At 38.6% G+C, this 19,147-nt stretch overlaps 1 protein-coding gene across 1 annotated transcript in view; it reads left to right on the forward strand.

The window, feature by feature from the left end:
* Window positions 1-4: 4 nt before the first annotated feature.
* lamtor1 (late endosomal/lysosomal adaptor, MAPK and MTOR activator 1) overlaps window positions 5-19,147 on the forward strand; it is a 29,646-nt gene continuing 10,503 nt past the window's right edge. Inside the window, exons 1-2 of the mRNA XM_039745675.1 lie at window positions 5-262; window positions 15,436-15,584. Coding sequence (XP_039601609.1) covers window positions 221-262; window positions 15,436-15,584 — 191 coding nt within the window. The 5' untranslated portion in view covers window positions 5-220. The remainder of the gene's footprint in view (window positions 263-15,435; window positions 15,585-19,147) is intronic.

Consider the following 19,147-nt stretch of genomic DNA (forward strand, 5'->3'; position numbering starts at 1 on the left):
ACTACGCTTCACTCCGAGCGGAAGTGAGATTCTTGTCACCGTGTAGATGTTGTCATGTGATTGGATTCCTCTGTTGCAAGTGAAAAAGACTTGTGAAGGCTACCGAAAATATACGGGTTAATCTTTCGTCGAGGAAAACTAGGGTGTTTCTTACCCCCAACCTGCAACAGGAAAGCTGGCGGTTAACTTGGTACACAGCTGAAGGCCCTTACCGGAGACCATGGGTTGCTGTTTCAGCAGCGAAAACGACCCTTCGGGCGAGGTACATGACCGGGGTTACCGTTGTGGGGACGGTGTTTGCGAGACGTATAAGAGCGTGAACGAACCCGGATTGTGTTGGGCAGCTTGAAAAATAACTCGTTTTGGCGTCGAGAGGGCAGAGACTTGCAAGTTGGGGAAGAGGTATTACGAAAGGAAACGCAGCTCAAGGCCTTAGAAAAATAAGATGCAATAGAGAAGGAATGGAAAAATCAAAAAGCCGTAGTAAGGAGATTGGCACCTGTCGCCTGCATTAGCCTTCGGTGTCTGTCAGCCAGCAAAGCGCAAGGCCCGCTGTGCAATGGGGCTGAATGCCGTGTAGCGGAACTCAACGCTGTGTTCCGAGTTGTGGGGAGCACAGAGCAACTCTGCTAGGAGCAGCTGAACTAGCCTTTTCACTTTTTGCATTTTGGCAGGTACATTTTTAACCACTCCTCGTCATTCATAAAGAAAATATAATTTCTCGACTGTTATGTTTTTCCTACCTGTGCGCTATTATGAAGGGTAACCCAGTTTGCGGCTTGCTTTTGCTATTCTTATAGAGATTGATTTTTATTGTCAAATATATACACGTACACAAGGCAATATAGTGAAATGCAGCATGTACATACGGAAAAATGATTGCACTGTTTTACTGATACATTATATACTAATTTGTCAGCGAAACATTTCCTTTCTATCTAATTGTCTGTCTTATTTGAATACAGTGTTACAAGAAGGCTGTAGTATATTGTGCCAGCAAGAGGCAGAAACAAAACTGAGATTGCACATGAGTCTATTACAGATCGCGGTCACTCCTGTTGAGTCGATTTAAAGGCGCCGGTCTTCCATATTCTGTTCCAAACCAAACTGTCAAGGTAGTCAAAGGCCTGCTTATAAGGCCTTACTACTAATGACAAGTATAAGCAGGATTCAATATAGTGAATAAGTCAAATTTAATATATTTAAACAAAATACTACAAAAATAGGGAATATAAAAAAAATCTTATATTGCAATGAATATATGTAAAGTGAACATCATAAGAAGGATCAATGAGTGGAAATAATTCAGACTTACTATATAAATGAAACAAATCAAAAGTGAATAAAATGACGATAAAAGTAATGTAAGCCAGCCCTAATTCAGGGTGCTCCTCAGAAATGTGATTTTAATTGATGAAGTCAGTCAGGCAATGTACAACCCACTATATCCTAACACAGGGTCAGGTCAGTCTGCTGGTGCCAATCCCAGCCAGCACAGGGCGCAAGGCAGGAACAAACCAGGGCAGGCTGCCAGCCCACTGCAGGCCACACACACACACACACCAAGCACACATTTTAGGATAGAAGTAAATAATAATAATATTTCTGCCAAATAGCTGACCTTGAAATAGTCTAAAACGATTCCCCATTTTATATAAAAAATATTTTTATATAAAGAGCATTGTTTTTAATATTCTTAGAGGGTAAAAACCACTAATAAAAATCATTTATCAAAACAATGGTCGTGTTCACCTTGAAACAGCATAAAATGTTAGGAGGCTACACAAATGTTTGGTCGTCTTTGAAACATCTTTGCACCGAAAAGCTTGCCATATATTTGACAGTAGTCTTAGTCCTGTTTCTGGAGCCACCATGTATAGCCATTTTTAGATTGCTTAAGTGTTGATGAGACTGGTCTTTGCCAAGTAAACAGTGAACTTGTTAACTGCTTAGTTTTCTGCCCTCTTTGTTTGCTGAACCTCGCATTCGTTAAGATGAATTGTGCACACTTTCAGAATCTTTCATATTGTTTTTAAAATGCCTAGTTTTTTCTGCTCCCTACTGTGTAAACAGGATGTAACATTCCTAGTGTTCTAGTAGCCAATACCCTACAGTATCAGAAAATATTTAGCCGAAGTTAACTTGTCTCTTTCTAGAGAATTTAAAATGAAAAAATGGTGGTTGTTGTAGCATCTACAGTATATTATTTTGCTCAAAACATGGACCTTGATGAGAACCATTTCAAAGACAAATGACATTTAATTTGTTAGATTTTTTTTTTTTTTTTTTACACTTGGTTGACTCATTTCAGGCTATAAAAAGAGAAACTGATGCATCCAATAAAAATCTATGTGAACACAGAATATGAAAACTGTACTCGAAAGGCAACTTACAGTTTTGTTGTTGCAGAGGAAACCAGCTCTCCATGTTCCCCTCATTAGGAAAATATCACATTAAACTGGTTTTCATGTAAATACTGTATGCAAATGTGCAAAATAGTCCAAGTAACCTGACCAGCAGACACACAAGAACAGTGTATATGTGTGTGTCAGATACAAGTGACTTTCCCCTGTATACAGTTGTTCTTGAAAGTTTGTGAACCCTTTAGAATTTTCTATATTTCTGCATAAATATGACCTAAAACATCATCAGATTTTCACTCAAGTCCTAAAAGTAGATAAAGAGAAACCACTTAAACATATAAGACACAAAAATATTATACTTATTCATTTATTTATGAAGGAAATGATCGAATATTACTTATTTGTGAGTAGCAAAAGTATGTGAACCTCTAGGATTAGCAGTAAGTTTGAAGATGAAATTAGAGTCAGGTGTTTGTCATCCCATTGATTGAAATCAGGTAGGTGTGAGTTGGCACCCTGTGTTATTTAAAGAACAGGGATCTATCAAAGTCTGCTCTTCACAACACATGTTTGTGGAAGTGTATCATGGCATGAACAAAGGAGATTTCTGAGGACCTCAGAAAAAGAGCTGTTGATGCTCATCAGGCTGGAAAAGGTTACAAAACCATCTCTAAAGAGTTTGGACTCCACCAATCCACAGTCAGACAGATTGTGTACAAATGGAGGAAATTCAAGACCATTGTTACCCTGCCCAGGAGTGGTTGACCAACAAAGATCACTCCAAGAGCAAGGCGTGTAATAGTCGGCGAGGTCACAAAGGACCCCAGGGTAACTTCTAAGCAACTGAAGGCCTCTCTCACATTGGCTAATGTTCATGTTCATGAGTCCACCATCAGGAGAACACTGAACAACAATGGTGTGCATGGCAGGGTTGCAAGGAGAAAGGCACAGCTCTCTAAAAAAAACATTGCTGCTCGTCTGCAGTTTGCTAAAGATCATGTGGACAAACCAGAAGGCTAGTGGAAGAATGTTTTGTGGATGGATGAGACCAAAATAGAACTTTTTGTTTTAAATGAAAAGCGTTATGTTTGGAGAAAGAAAAACACTGCATTCCAGCATAAGAACCTTATCCCATCTGTGAAACATGGTGGTGGTAGTATCATGGTCTGGGCCTGTTTTGCTGCATCTGGGCCAGGATGGCTTGCCTTCATTGATGAAACAATGAATTCTGAATTATAGCAGAGAATTCTAAAGGAAAATGTCAGGACATCTGTCCATGAACTGAATCTCGAGAGATGGTGGGTCATGCAGCAAGACAACGACCCTAAGCACACAAGTTGTTCTACCAAAGAATGGTTAAAGAAGAGTAAAGTTAATGTTTTGGAATGGCTGAGTCGAAAGTCCTGACTTTAATCCAATCGAAATGTTGTGGAAGGACGTGAAGCAAGCAGTTAATGTGAGGAAACCCACCAACATCCCAGAGTTGAAGCTGTTCTGGACGGAGGAATGGGCTCAAATTCCTCCAAGCCAGTGTGCAGGAATGATCAAAAGTTACCGGAAACGTTTAGTTGCAGTTATTGCTGCAATGGGTGGGTCACACCAGATACTGAAAGCAAAGGTTCACATACTTTTGCCACTCACAAATATGGAATATTCGATCATTTTCCTCAATAAATAAATGACCAAGTATAATATTTTTGTCTCATTTGTTTAACTGGTTTCTCTTTATCTACTTTTAGGACTTGAGTGAAAATCTAATGATGTTTTTGGTCATATTTATGCAGAAATATAGAAAACTAGCCAACCCGCGGAGTAGCATACGCCGTATAATCAGGCCGCTTTTTAAATGATTTTTAAGCACAGAGGAAAAAATAAACATTTGAAAAATCCGTAATTTAATAAACCACCAAGAAAAGTAACATTGCAACAATGCACGCTACGAACCGCCGCCATCGCGCTTTCTCCTTCCAAAGCGAAGGACGGGTTTGAACGGTGCACGTTCAGTACGCACTGCCCGCTTATTTGCCCGCCCCCAACTCCCTACCTGATTCGCTTTCGTCTGTGTACAGTCCACACGCAAATGTGAGTCACGTTGACTGTTAATTTTCCAAACACCGCCTCAGTCGGTTAATTTTTCATTGTTCTTTGCGGTTCCAGCTGCTTTTTTTTTTATATATAATCCACCAAGTCACCCGACCATGGGGGGCTTTACAAAGGGCAGGGATGTAATTAGTGCGAGTGTATGACCCGCACGTACTGGGAATTTCTCATTCGTGGAGAACAATTGGAAGCCGCGGTCTCCATCACGAATGGGGTTCAACGGCTTACCCACGCCGGGTAGACACACTTTGATCCATTCAGTGTAGCGCGCGTGCAGTACCGGACATATAAGTGCATCACAGACCTGTTAATGCTCAATCTCACGTGGCTGAAAGCCACTTGTCCCTCTAAGAATTTGGATGCCGACCGCTGTTGGGTTGTGTAACTATTTAGCAGGCGGGAGTCTCGTTCGTTTTCGGAAATAACCAGCCAAATCGCTCCACCAACTAAGAACTGCCATGCACCACCACCCACAGAATCGAGAAAGAGCTATCAATCTGTCAATCCTGTCCGTGTCCGGGCCGGGTGAGGTTTCCTGTGTTGAGTCAAATGAAGTGAAACGCTCCACACCTGGTGGTGCCCTTCCGTCAATTCCTTTAAGTTTCAGCTTTGTAACAATACTCCCCCCGAGCCCAAAGACTTTGGTTACCCGGTTGGCTGCCCGCGGTCATGGGAATGACGCCGGATCGCCTGTTGCGGGGCCTGCTTTGGTGAAGCAGGTGAGACGGTAATGAAACAGAGGTCGTAACTGAAAACTCGTTTTTTAAAGACTGCTCACTTCATTGTGTTTTAACCTCAGTTGTAAAGGAACGTTTTAAGGATCCCATGGGATACCCCTCGCAAACAGTTTTACACGCCACATATGGCAATTCACCTCCGCGAGAAACATGCCTCTGTTAACAGTCAACGTGGGTCAGAGCTGCATGTGACCTCTACGACAGACGAATATAAATGACGCCGGTTTTTCTGTGTCATCGTGTCCGAGTTGGTGGGCGTGGCTCTGTGAGTTGTCGTCGTATCCAATGGTCTTGGAGTTAGTAGGTGTGGCTCCTTCCTGCGTGCGCCATAGGTGTCTCACTTGTCGGCGGCTTAGTAAATCCACGCCCCTTCCGGCATGCTTTCCATGGTTGTCTTGCCTTAGTGAATTATATATATAGATTCTAAAGGGTTCACAAACTTTCAAGCACAACTCTACATCTTGCTTAGTGTATATTTAATGAAATAGAACAGTATAACCTTTTTCTTCTAAAAGCAGTATCGGTGAACAGAATCATGGCTTATCTGAGTGAGGTTAGTTTAACTAAACTTTTCAGACTTGGTAAATGACTCGGACAACACGCTGGTGCCATTATTAGCAAGGGCTGCATCACAGCTCCAGGGACCCATACTTCACCTCAGCCATTATGTGCAATTTGTTTGATCGCATTTGCATGGGGCAAATATGGGGGATATGGTAAGAAAACCAAAGTACTTAGAAGAAAAGAAATGTACACAATAAGTGCATGTGAAACTACCCATAGATAGCAACTGAAAGCAGACTTCAAACTCTAATGGCAGCTGTGTCACCATACTGCACAAGTCTGAAAAGGAATTTCCAGAAGCTGGTTATACAGTACAATAATACACAGAATGGCAATTTTCTTTCTTATTGTGCCATTTTTTTGTTTTGCCTTGTTTGAAACTTTTTCTAAACACTCTGCAGTAGTAGGGTGTTGTACTGTGTTAGCCTTTATGAATGTAGTGAGAAGTCAAGCAAAATGACACCTTTTATTGGCTAAGAAAAAGATTACAATTTGCAAGCTTTCGAGGCAACTTGGGCCCTGAAAGCTTGCATATTGTAATCTTTTTAGTTAGCCAATAAAAGGTGTCAATTTGTTCAGAAGTCAAACACTCTGCAATATGAAAGAGAGGTTAGGAGCATTGAAAGGCAAGCACTTAATTACAGGAAACTAGATTCTTAAACACTGGTTGTTGACTGCAAAGTGAACAGACAAGGCTCCATTAGAGTTACAAACATGTGCATCCTGGGAAATGCTGTTACCATATAAAGATAGATACTTTATTAATTCCAGGGGGAAATTCACATAATCCAGCAGCAGTATACTGATACAAAAAAACAATTATTAAATTAAAATGTAATAAAATGCATGTAAAAACAGACAATAACTTTGTATAATGTTAACGTTTATCCCCTGGCTGGAACTGAAGAATCGCATAGTGTGGGGGAGGAACGAACTCATCAGTCTGTCACTGAAGCTGCTCCTCTGCCTGAATATAACACTGTTCTGTGGATTCTCCATGATCGACAGGAGCCTGCTTAGCACCCGTCGCTCTGCCACAGATGTTAAACTGTCCAGCTTCATTTCTACAATAGAGCCTGCCTTCCTAACAAGTTTGTCCAGGCGTGAGGCATCCTTCGTTTTTATGCTGCCTTCCCAGCACACCATCGCGTAGAAGAGGGCACTCGCCACAACCGTCTGGTAGAACATCTGCAGCATCTTTTTGCAGATGTTGAAGGACGCCAGCCTTCTAAGGAAGTATAGTCGGCTCTGTCTTCTCTTGCACAGAGCATCAGTATTGTCAGTCCAGTCCGGTTTATCATCCAGCTGCACTTCCAGGTATTTATAGGTCTGCACCCTCTGCACACGGTCACCTCTGATGATCACGGGGTCCGTGAGGGGCCTGAGCCTCCTAAAATCCATTACCAGTTCCTTGGTCTTGCTGGTGTTCATGTGTTAAAATGGTGTATAAATGCTTACTGTTTTCATTTTAGCTGTTTTTTTGCAGGAACAATGACTTTGCTTAATGTTTGGTTAAAAGTTTTGTGGAATAGTTCCCTAAAATTGAAACCAGAACTTGCTGTCTTGTGTAACCTGCTGCTTTACTTTTATTAGAGCAGTGATTCCTAATATGTTTGAAAATGTCACAGTAAAGCTCTTTGAAGAGGAACCGGCAGTACTACACTACCAACAACTGTGTCAATAAATCTCAGTGTTCCTGTGAAAATCCCCAAAGGGGTCCAACCACTTCTCCACTTGTCATTGTCCAAAGCAGTAATATGGAGTTTTGCATGCAGGACCAATGCTGTTGACTTGGAAGTCACCAGATGTGGTGAGAGAAAGGAGGGAAAATATTCAGGACTGTTGCATTAAAGCTGTCATCGTTAGTGGTGGACTGTGATGCTGTTTTGGCTGTTGAGACATTAGTAACCAGTGAATTGATGAGTGGTTACTTAACTCCATTTTCTTGTTTGATCTACTGATTGCTGTATGCAAGACAAGCCTTCTGTGGTATGCTATTCATAACACGCACCATGTGTGTTCTAATTTGTCAGCACTCACAGATAACTCAAATCATATTTTATTTGTTGGATAAAAATTATACATACATTACAATATGAAGTGAAATGCTTAAGTACTCCCATGGTTGTGCCTTGAGACAAATATAAAGGGACAATAATAGTACATAACTTGTAAATTCAAAAATTGCTAATATAATTTTAAATATGTAGTAATACGAATAACTAAATTAACAGCTTAATGTAGGAGAGGTACCAATAGGGCATTTCTAGTCACTTATTTAACATGCAGATGGACTATGAAGAAAGCTCCTTCTTAGTCTCTGAATTGAACTGTATGGCAGTGGTAGCATTTACCTGATCACAGTACAGAAAAGAGGCTATTATTGGAATGGCTGGTGTGATGGATAATTTTCCTTGCCCTGGATGGATATCGCTTGGTATAGATGTCCTGGAGTTTAGTGAGTGCTAGTTAGTGTTCACCTAACCGCACCATTCTGCAGAGCCCTGCTGCATGCTGTACCCAAACCAGGCAGTGATGCTTCCTGGCTGACTACTTTCAATGGTGGATGTACAGAAGTTCTTTAGTATCTGGGAGGGCAGCCAAAAATCCCAGAGGTGTCCGAAGTGGTACAGATGTTGGCGTGCCTTCTTCACAAAGGTGCCGATGTACCTGGGCCAGGCCATATCTTCCATCCTGTCTATATGACTGCTGGTAATACTGAGGGAGTGGTAGTGGCTCTGCTGTTTCCTCCCAAAGTCCACAATCACAATCGGCTCCTTTGTCTTGTTGACATGCAGTAGAATACTTTTGGCCCGACACCAGTATGACAGACTCTGTACTTCATTCAGGTAAGCCTGTTCATTGTTGTTGGATATCTGGCCTGCCTTAGCTGTGTTGTCAACAAACTTGACAATGATGTTAGAGTCATGTTCAGCTATGCAGACATTTGTGTAGAGGGAGTACAACAGTGTGTTCAGGACACAACCCTGTGGAACACCAGTGTTAAGAGTGAGAGATAACACGGTGTGGCCATGCACTCGAACCACATGGGGTCTACCTGTCAGGAAGTTAAAAATTCATCTGCACATGAAGTGCTCCGGTTCAAGTCCCTGAGTTTGGTGATGACCTTAGAGGGGGTTATTGTGTTAAATGCAGAGCTATACTCTATAAATAGTATTTGCACATAGTTTTCTCTCTGACTAGCCAGGTTGTCCAGTACTGTATGAAGGATCAAGGTGATGCCATCCTCTGAAGATCAACTGGAGTAATAAGCAAGCTGTGATGGATCCAGATCTTTTGGCAGAGAAGAGCATTGTGATTTTTGACTAGCCTTTCGAAGCACTTTATTGCGTTTGGCAATAGTGTTACAGGGTGATAGTCATTCAGACAGGCTGGGTAAGATTGTGAGGGACAGGGGCAATGGTGGACCTTTTAAAGCACGTTTGTACAGTAGACTAGGTTAAGGAGAGATTAAATGGTACTGTGAACACTTGTGCAAGCTAATTAATACAGATCTTTAAAATGTGTTCAAGAATCCTGGCTGGACCTGCTGCCTTCTTTGTGTTCACTTTCATGAAAGCTGCTCTCGCGTTGTGTTCCGACAAAGTGAGCACTTTTTCCTCATTGTGCCGTTCTACCTCTGCAGATGTTTTGGACCGCTGGCATTGAAATCATAGCACACGTAGAAATACATAAGGTTGTCTGCTAGAGAAGTGTCAGCACTCCCCACACTGGGAGTAGTTGCTTTATAGTAAATTATTGTCCATAGACCTTGCCACATATGCCTAGGATTGGACTGTTCAAATTGCCCTTTTACTTTCTGCCCATATTGTCACTTAGCTGCTTTCATGGCCCACCTTAGATTTTACGAGGTGGCTTTGTAATCATCCATATTCTACACATATCATTTTTTGAAGAACATGCTAAAGCTATTGTAGAGTATGTAAGTATGTAAGCATGGGCAGGTTATGAACAAGCTCAGTTGTCTCCAAAGAAGTACACAATTGTTTGTAAACTGTTTCTTCACTCTGTTTGCTGTGATTAAGCAGCATATCTTGCTTATGTTGTTGCTTGTCTCATGTCTGTTGAATTAAGCTCTTCTCCGTCCACTGGAGGACCTAGAAGATCTAGTTTGGAGTGCTGAGACTTTAGTATCAGGGAATTGATTCCCTATTTAATCATTCTTCCTCTTTCCAAACTGTCTAATGTTGTGTAATGAAGCACTACTTGCAAAATGTATCCAAAAAACGTCTTCCACACACCATTATGCAAAAGTTATTAAGTAATGCATTTTAATGCCTATGAAGCTAAAACTTAAAACTTTATGTACATTTAACCTGAAAATACAACTTTCATATTCTGCTAATCTTGTGAATCTTTGAATAGACCAAAATTAGCTATCTGTTGTTAACGTAAAGAATGCATTTGTCAAAATGTTTGGATTTATAACATTCAAGTATATTGTAAGAATGCAAACTTCCTTTGATATATGAATAAAAAAGGCTTGTAGTGTTTATGAACAGCTTAGTATCCTTCTATATAAAAGCGGTCGGTCGGGATTGTCCTTCCGTCCCGTAAGTGCTACGCAGGCGCGGAGTTTCACATACTCCCCGTCCATTTTGCAATGCACGATGGGATTTGTAGTTTCGTTTTTCCAGGTAAAAGATGATTTTCTACTCCAGACTGTGCGATATCTTCTTCTTCCTCCTTACTATATGAAAGCGGTCGGGATTGTCCTTCCATCCTATTGAGTGGAAAGCGTAGCGGTATTCCGCTTATCACAGACTTACTACTTGCAGCTTGCGGTACGAAGCGACATGATGTGAGCAGAGTTCTGGTGCTCCCATCGTTCCCTTGCTTTTGTGCGCGATGCCCTGGAAAAATAGACAAAATTATGTCTCTGGAAATAATTAATGTTGATGGAGTACAAATGCCTCACCGTGTAGTAAATATCAGGGGGGTTCAAAAAGGCGACCTCAATATAGAAAAAAAGTTTAAATTTCATGACAAAAATAACAGAAACTACGAGTATTAAAGTAATACCGCTCAAATGCAATATAACCAAATTAATGAGTTTGTATAAAATATCAAAGTGGTCAACTTAAAAGTCGGTCGCCTTAAAAGGCGGGTCAGCCTAGTACACACACATAGCCTGTCGTAGAAGATTGTGCATCTTGGATGAGGAAAAGTTATATTCATCTTCTATTTATTTTTTTAAAGTGCAGTTGTTAAATACAGTTATACTGATCCATTAAGACAGAGATGCTAGTGGATCTCCGATTATGAACAAGTTCTGCTCCTGTGGATTTTCATAACCTGATTTTGTATGCATTCTAGAATTTATACTGAAAAATTCCTTTTAGTTGAAAATTGTCAAAACTGCCAAATGCTTTATTACTTTTTTTTACAGAAAGTGTTTAAACTGTTAATATAATGGCAATAAAGCACATGCAGGGACCAGACCAACAACGTAAATTCTTTAAAAGTATATTTTTATATTTACCGTACAACTGCCACCTCCAAAAAAATTATAGTATATATTTGTTTTTTTAAGTTGTATGGGATAAAAACATAGAATATTGCTTCCTAAAGGCTGTTCTTCTGCTTGTCCATCCAACACCACCTCACCTTCAACAGCTTCTAACATACAGCTCCATGTACTCTCATCTGCCTCACATACTATCTGCCTGCCTCCACATTCACATCACAGATTCCACCTCATACCGCTCATTTCGGATCAGAAGTAGCACCATCTGTGCTCACTTTCCACGACTCATAAGCTCTGATCCAGGCCACCTTCCACTTTCTGCACAAGAATAAATATTTCCGATGTTTTTGCACATGGAGAAACATGATGTGATGAGATGAAAAATGCTTGTAGAAATGGTTGGAAACTGCAGTTGCATTGTTTGAGTGACAGACAATTCAGTTTTACAGAGGTGCTGCTATTAAAGAGTGTGAAAGACCTTGGTGTGAAAGAGAGACAATCTTGCATGGTTAAAAAAATAAATAAATTCTAAATTCCGCACTGTATTTTAAAAATAAACTTTTCCAAGATTCATTGTATTCTTTTTTTGTGTGCAGATACTTATGTTTATTTCTGTTTCTAGTGGAAACCGTGTAAAATAATTTGGTAAGTTCAAAATAAATATAATATGGTATTCATTGAAACATCAGAATATTTTGTTTATTTACAATTTTCTAAATCGGTTCATTATTTCTTCCATAACACTTCATGTTGCAAAATGAAGCATTATTAACCTTCCTAATTACATTTTTTTCATATAAACTGAATATTGTCATGTTTGTTTGATTATCTAAATTCTTAATTGAACTAACATTGAACCTAATTGTTTGAGATAATCAATCTTCCGTTGTTTCTTTCTAATGCTGTGTCACAGTAAAAATGTTTAGTAATCCATATTTGTCAACTTCAAGTTCATGGTTTTGGTTGTTCATGATTTGTCCATGATCAATTAAGTGGAAATGTTTTTGGAGCTTGCAGATGACTAATAAGCCAAAAATAAATAAGCAATGTTGAGAATGATTTGCAGCACATAAAATTATATTGATTAGATAAATATTAGTTTTATTTTATAGTTGGTAGTGCAAGTGCATATTATTTGGTTAAAAATTTTTTTAGTTAGCCAATAAAAGGTGTCATTTTGCTTATTTAAAAAAAAAAAACAAATAATTGTAAGGCAGTGCTGCATAAAGGTGTTTAAACACTGCATGTCTGTCTGATGATCTGTCGATTGTAAGTGAGCAGGCAAACTTCCTTGCGTGGAACGGCAGATGATGTGATATCTCAGCTGTTTGCAGCATCACTTCAGTGAAGGTGCGAATCTCAGCTTTGAGACTCACCCTCCTTGAATGCCCTATAACACCCCTACAATCTGCATCCTCCTTTGCCTGCACAGTTTTACCACCGATCTTCCACACTTTTCCCAGCTCCGTTGGCTGTCTCCAGCACCAGTCATCCCCGACCCACCAATACTAATACTGCAGACAGCAATAAAAAATCTGGATCTCCACTTTAGCACTCTCCTGCAACTCCTCAAGAGAGCCACATAAGTCTGTTGTAGGGCTTCATGGTACTCTGTGGTTGGCCAAGGTCTTTTTTGCCCTGCTCCTGACACCAGTTTAGCACTGGCACTGAATGCCAAAATGGATTATCTTGTTGTTTAAATGGCTTATTTAGGTGGCTTACTATCCTTAAAAGGACCAGTCATTGTTGCAGGCTTTCTGCTTTTATAGGAGCCCTTTCCGCTGTGGATGGAATACCAACTCATACAATGGCTGACTCGTACGGGGCTGATGCAGCTCGTTTGTGCTGTGATGATATTAAAAATTGTGAATGTTTATTCCAGTACAATAAAGTAAAATAATGTTGATTGAATTGTTTAAAACAGGACCACTTACCTAATCATATGGTATGGATTTCATGAATTTTCACATTTGCTGGGGTCTTCTGCTGTTTTACCATCATGAATGTAAAGGAGTTGCTGCACGTCCTAAAACTTAACAGAATAAAAACGATCATTTTGCAAAAATATGTGACATGTTTCCTGGGCTGCAAAGCACTGTAGTGTTAAGACTACTTTGTCAAATTGGACTTGTCAATTTCAACTTTTTCAGTGGTGAGCTCAGTGGTTTCATAGCTGCCTTGGTATTTGAGTGTTTTAACCTAGCTAGGCCAGACAGCTGCCTTGGTGAAGTTTTGTTAGCTAAATGTTAAATCAATCTATACTAATAAAAGGCAAAACCCTCACTGACTCATCACTAATTCTCCAACTTCCCGTGTAGGTAGAAGGCTGAAATTTGGCAGGCTCATTCCTTACAGCTTACTTACAAAAGATGGGCAGGTTTCATTTTGAAATTCTTTGTGTAACGGTCATAACTGGAACCTGCTTTCGTACATCTATATGGCCATTGCCTGCAGCTCAGTCGCCGTGTGAGGCGGAGTTGCATCCCTCATCGTCACGCCTCCCACATAATTGAGTGCCTGCCCATATAAGGCCATCCATCAGCAGCAATCCAATAGACACGCTGCCGCTAAATATTCGCAGGTGAAGGACTGTGCTTATGCAAACGAGGATGAGATGGTCAGGGATAGACTAGTGTTTGGGACAAACTCAGCGAAAGTGGGAGAGAAACTTTTAAGTGCCAGGTCTTAGCTAACATTAAATAAAGCCGTGGACATCGCAAGATTGTACGACATAGCACAAGCACAGCCTCAGAACCTTCGATGCATGTACTCCGAGCGGCTCACGTGAACTGACTGTGAACGCAGTATGCAGAGAACAAGTGAGAGCTCCAAGGAGGGCTGAACAAGAAACGCATTACACAATTGAGAAGGCAGCAAAAGAATATGAAGCGAGTGACGCATACAAGCATATTCATAAGTGCAGCTACTGCGGAAACAAAGCACAGTGTAAACCTTAAGTTTAAAGTAAGTTCATAGACAGGCTGCCGCTGGCATTTGTCATGTCTACGACGAATACGATATTCACGAGATACAAGTTTAATGAGAAGACACAGGGTATAAATGAGACTTTTCATCACTTTGTAACGGAGTTAAAACTGCTGGTGAAGGACTAAGCTTATGCAAACGAAGATGAGATGGTCAGGAATAGAATAGTGTTTGGCTCAAACTCGGCAAAAGTGCGAGAGAAACTTTTAAGTGCCGGGTCTGAGCTAAATTGCAAGATCGCACGAGATAGCACAAGCACGGCTGAGAACCTTCGATGCATGTACTCCAAGCGGTTCACGTGAACTGACTTTGCAGGACTGGGAGAGGTAAACCTGTGCATGCAGTGTGTGATGTCTCAGATAAAGAGGAAGACGAGCTGTTTATTGATGCAGTAAGAAAGGAACAACCCTCTGTATCTGAACAAGCCTTTGTAGACACATAAATAGGAAAGCAAGGTGTAAAGCTTAAGTTTAAATTACGTTCATAGACACGCTGCCGCTAAATATTCACAGGCAAATCCACAACTTAATACTGGGAATGCCTGTTAAACATCTTAGATTCACGAGTACCGCTTTGGGTAGTGATCACTTCAATGAATGAAACCTGGTATCTTTACAACGGTTCACAAACACGGAATATAACTTGAACACAACACATCCTCCAAATACGAACCTGATTGAAAGAAATAATGATAATCAAATCCTTGATGACAGCAACACTCATAAAAGTGACAAAACAATTACATTGACAATCATGTTACGTTGTTTTTAAAATGTTTCCTTTTTCATAACTTCTTTAACACACTACTTCTCTGCTGTGAAGCGTGGGTATTTTGCTAGTAGTGCATAAAGGGGGCTATTTTGGTAGTATTGTTTGCTGCTAGACAAAAAGTACAGAAGAGTAACTTTTGAGTGTTAAAACCAAATTAAAAAGAAAACTATAGGTATCATTTTATAATCATCTGTCAGATTGAACTGTTCTAGGCTTTGAGCTTGTTGAGCAATAGTGCAGAATGAATGAATGAATGAATGTAGAATGAAGATATGTTTGCTGTAGTTTGTTGCCCATACACACTCAGGCATATTTGTTGTGATTTGAAAACTGCGGTTATTGATATAAAGGCCTTTACAGCTCTACACTGTGTAATAATAAACTATTTAATATTATTCTGATAACTATATATTTTGATTTCCTTTAGGATTCAGGAGATAGAAAGCCATTGTTGAACCCAGTCACAAACCTACCAAATAAAGCAAGCAATGGGACAGAGAGGATTTCTACCAACCTTCCTTCAACCAAGACAGATGAACAGGCAGCCCTTACATCCATCCTCACAAGGACAGCACTGTATGCTTTTTGAGCATTTTGGAATTTTTATCAAAATTGTCTTCGTACATCTATTCCTCCTCATGTACATGCATTGGAAAAATATCTACATATAGTAATCTAGAGGCTAATGCCCTGCTTGTTAAATTTTCCCACTTAACATTTACCAAATTTACAGGAGTATTTACATTCCTGTATTTGTGTCTTTTTATACTTTGTTTTAAATCTAGTTGTATCCTTTAGAATCCTGTTTTTATGTAGAAAGTATTTTATTTTTGAGTAGTATGTATGGAAATTAGGGGTTTTTAGTTGCTCTTTCAAATTTTATTTTATTTATTTTTTTAATCTCTTCATCAACCAATATAACTGCCACATGTGTACTGATTTGGTAATCTTACATTTTTTAATTGAAATATTCCCAGTTTTTTTTTATTTTGAAAAATTTAATGAGAAGTCTGGTATTTGGAAATTTTTGTATTAATAACAACCTTTACATATATTTAGAATTTGAAACAAAAGGGAGATTGAACAATCTGTTAATTTTTAAGGTATTGTTTCGCAAAGTGGGGGTATCATAGGGGAAATGCTAGTGGGTTCCTTCGGTGATGTGACACAGTTCTTTAAACTTTTGTGGAATAGAAGGGTATAACGACAAACAGTGAGTGCAGTAGCACCTTGTCACTTTAACAGTTTTATTTTCCAGCTTATAGATAGTAGTGTTGCATTTGTTTCCTTGCTTATTCTCACTACAATCCTTTATGAACTCAGTCATCAAGATGAAAAAGTGGCCTACTTAAAACAAACAGCCCAAAAAAAAAACTAAAGGGATGGATTGCCTCATCTTTAAATGGCCAGTCTAATAGATCAATTGGAATGGTTTGCACAAGAAGATGGTGATAAACAAAAAGCAAAGAGCAAGCTCTTATCGGAACAGAGAAAAATTATGGATTTTCTTGCTTGTTTATCGAAGCTGTGCCCTATGCCCTGTGTGTTTTGTGCTCAGAATTCCTTGCCCAGGGCAGCTGAAAACCATTAAACTTTAGGACATTTAGAAAAAGCATCTCATACACACTAAAAGTGAATTTTCTTTAGCAGGAAATGTAAAATAAAGAAAGGAAAATTTCTGATCACGCATAAATGGTATACTTAATAGTAAAGTATCAAAAACCCTATACACCTGACAAAAGACTCCATCTCATGTGTTGTTGCATTAAATCTTGCACAGAGGTAAGTTTGCTCACCAGATTTAAAAGAGAAAAAAAAGTGCCCTGGCACAGGATGGTAAAGGTCAATTGAATGATCTAAGTCTTTCAAAGTGAAAAATTTGTGTGCCAGTTAGATGAATAATCTGATATAAGTTGACTGGTAAGCTACTTATATTTTTTTTAGATTCTACTTTAATAATTTCAAGTCAGATATTTGTTAAAAGCAAATAACTTTTATTTAGTGGTGCATTTATGAAATTCATGTTAATAGTAGGTGCGGGACAAAAAGTTTCAAAATCGTTGTTTTAAGTGAGTCTTCTGATTTGGGTGTGTGTAAGGAAACTGCATGCTACATTTAGTAATTGCAGTCATCATACTTAACTGTAGTATCAGTACCAAAAGAAGCACTGTCCTGTACAGAAGTGGCCGTTGCTTATAACTTAATGTTTATTTGTTAATAATAGTGTCATTAATGTTTACGGTTTTAGTGATTGGATAAAGTAAGAACTCTGCAGCTCTTTTTGACATTTGTAGCTACTGTAGTACACACTCATTGCTATATTTACAGTTTCATTTGTGCAGTTATCAAAGCACACATTTGCTGAAGGGAATATTATTTTGCATATCCACATAGTGTTCTTGCTATTGGAATACTAACTTTTGAACATTTATGCTAAGTTGTTCTAGACCTTGGTGGAATCACAATATGAAGTCATAATGCAAATATATTAATATCCTGTTGAATATTGTTAAGATTTTTTGGTTTAAGGTTATTTCAGGATTGAGTGTCCTAAATTGTTTAAAATTGTAGGCCTAAAAAAAGTAAATTGGAAGTGAATATTTTTGACATTCTATATACCTTTCTATATGTTTAACATGCTGAGACAGTTCATCATCAGTATGTGACTGTCAGACTAACTCATCATTTATCCTGTGTATTGTTGTGCTACATATAACAAAGAGAAAGAAATCCCACAGAGCTTGGTCTGTATTATAGAATGTGCTATTCTGGAGTAATGCCTTCTGTAAATAATACATACCTTGCAATGTGATACTATACACATTTAGTATGCACAGAGTAATAATGTTTCTCAAGCACATTTTATCAATCTGAAAGCATTTTACAGTTTTTTTATTTATAGTGTTAAGAGTAAAAACAATCTAATAAATAAACCTGCATGCAAGAAAATTTGACTGGGAATATGCAGCTTGGACTAACATAATAATTTACTAGAAGCTTGCACACAGAATTGGCTAGACGAGGTTTAAGATCACATAAAGAATTACTCTGTGGTGATAAATAAAACGGAGTATTTTAATATAAGTAATTCTTATCTCAGATACTGAGTGTTACCTGGTAAGAAATTGGCAAGTGAAATAAACATACAAAATATATATTATGATTTATTACATTTAGTCCATAATTGTTAATATTAAAAAGCCTATTTTTTTCTTGCTTCTGGTTCAAAGAACCCAAAAATCCAAAACATAATTTCAGAGAAAATTTGGCTGCACCCAGAGAGGCTTATGAAAAGTGAGGAAAATGCTTGAAATAAAAAAAAAAAAAAAACGTTAAATGTAAAGTGTGAGAGTCAAGCCTGGATTTCTTAATTGTTGCTTTTTTTTTTAAAACTGTATTTCTGTTTGCCATATTTCCAAACATTTCTGTAAATTTTAAAGTGGGATAAACTTATTGTGTTTAGAGTAAATGCTGCGTTCATGTGCTCTTGGAGATTTTGGAGCTCAGAGTTGTGACATTTTACCTAAATTGTTTGTTCTACAAAAAAAAAATATACTTCCCTCTAAAGCAATTTGACTAAATAATAGTCTTTCTGGCTGACCAGGTTTTGTGTTTTATTGTAAACATTTGACTGAGATGAAGGGTCAGCATTATGCCCTAGCTGAGAATTTTTGGGTAGCTTTGTTTTCTTCTAATTGTCTGACTTGTAGCCCCGACTTCTTGTATTTCTTGTATTTGCTGTCTGTCTGATAACACCTGAATGCAGAAAAATATGATTAATGATCAAAATATGTTATGAGATTTCACAACCATTCACTCTGCCCTCCTCCAGCCATCAAGGCTGAATCCAAAACCTGATTTAGGATGAGACGAATCTGTGTTCTGAATTTTAAGGCTCTCTCAGAAAGCTAAGCTATGTATAAATGTAACAAATATTGTGCTTTATAGATCTAAAGGTTAACATTTACTTTTTGTTTTATTTCAGCTATGCACACATTAGGAAACTGACATAAAAATTAGTTTGTGTAGCATGAAATTCATGTAATTCAGCCTGTAGTCAAAAGTTGTCAGTGTTGTCTTTCTAATATTGGAATTTCAATAATAAATAATAAAGCCAATAGCTGATTATTTCAATCAGT

The sequence above is a fragment of the Polypterus senegalus genome, chromosome 2 (genome assembly GCF_016835505.1).
Source record: "Polypterus senegalus isolate Bchr_013 chromosome 2, ASM1683550v1, whole genome shotgun sequence".
Classification (NCBI taxonomy): Eukaryota; Metazoa; Chordata; class Cladistia; order Polypteriformes; family Polypteridae; genus Polypterus; species Polypterus senegalus.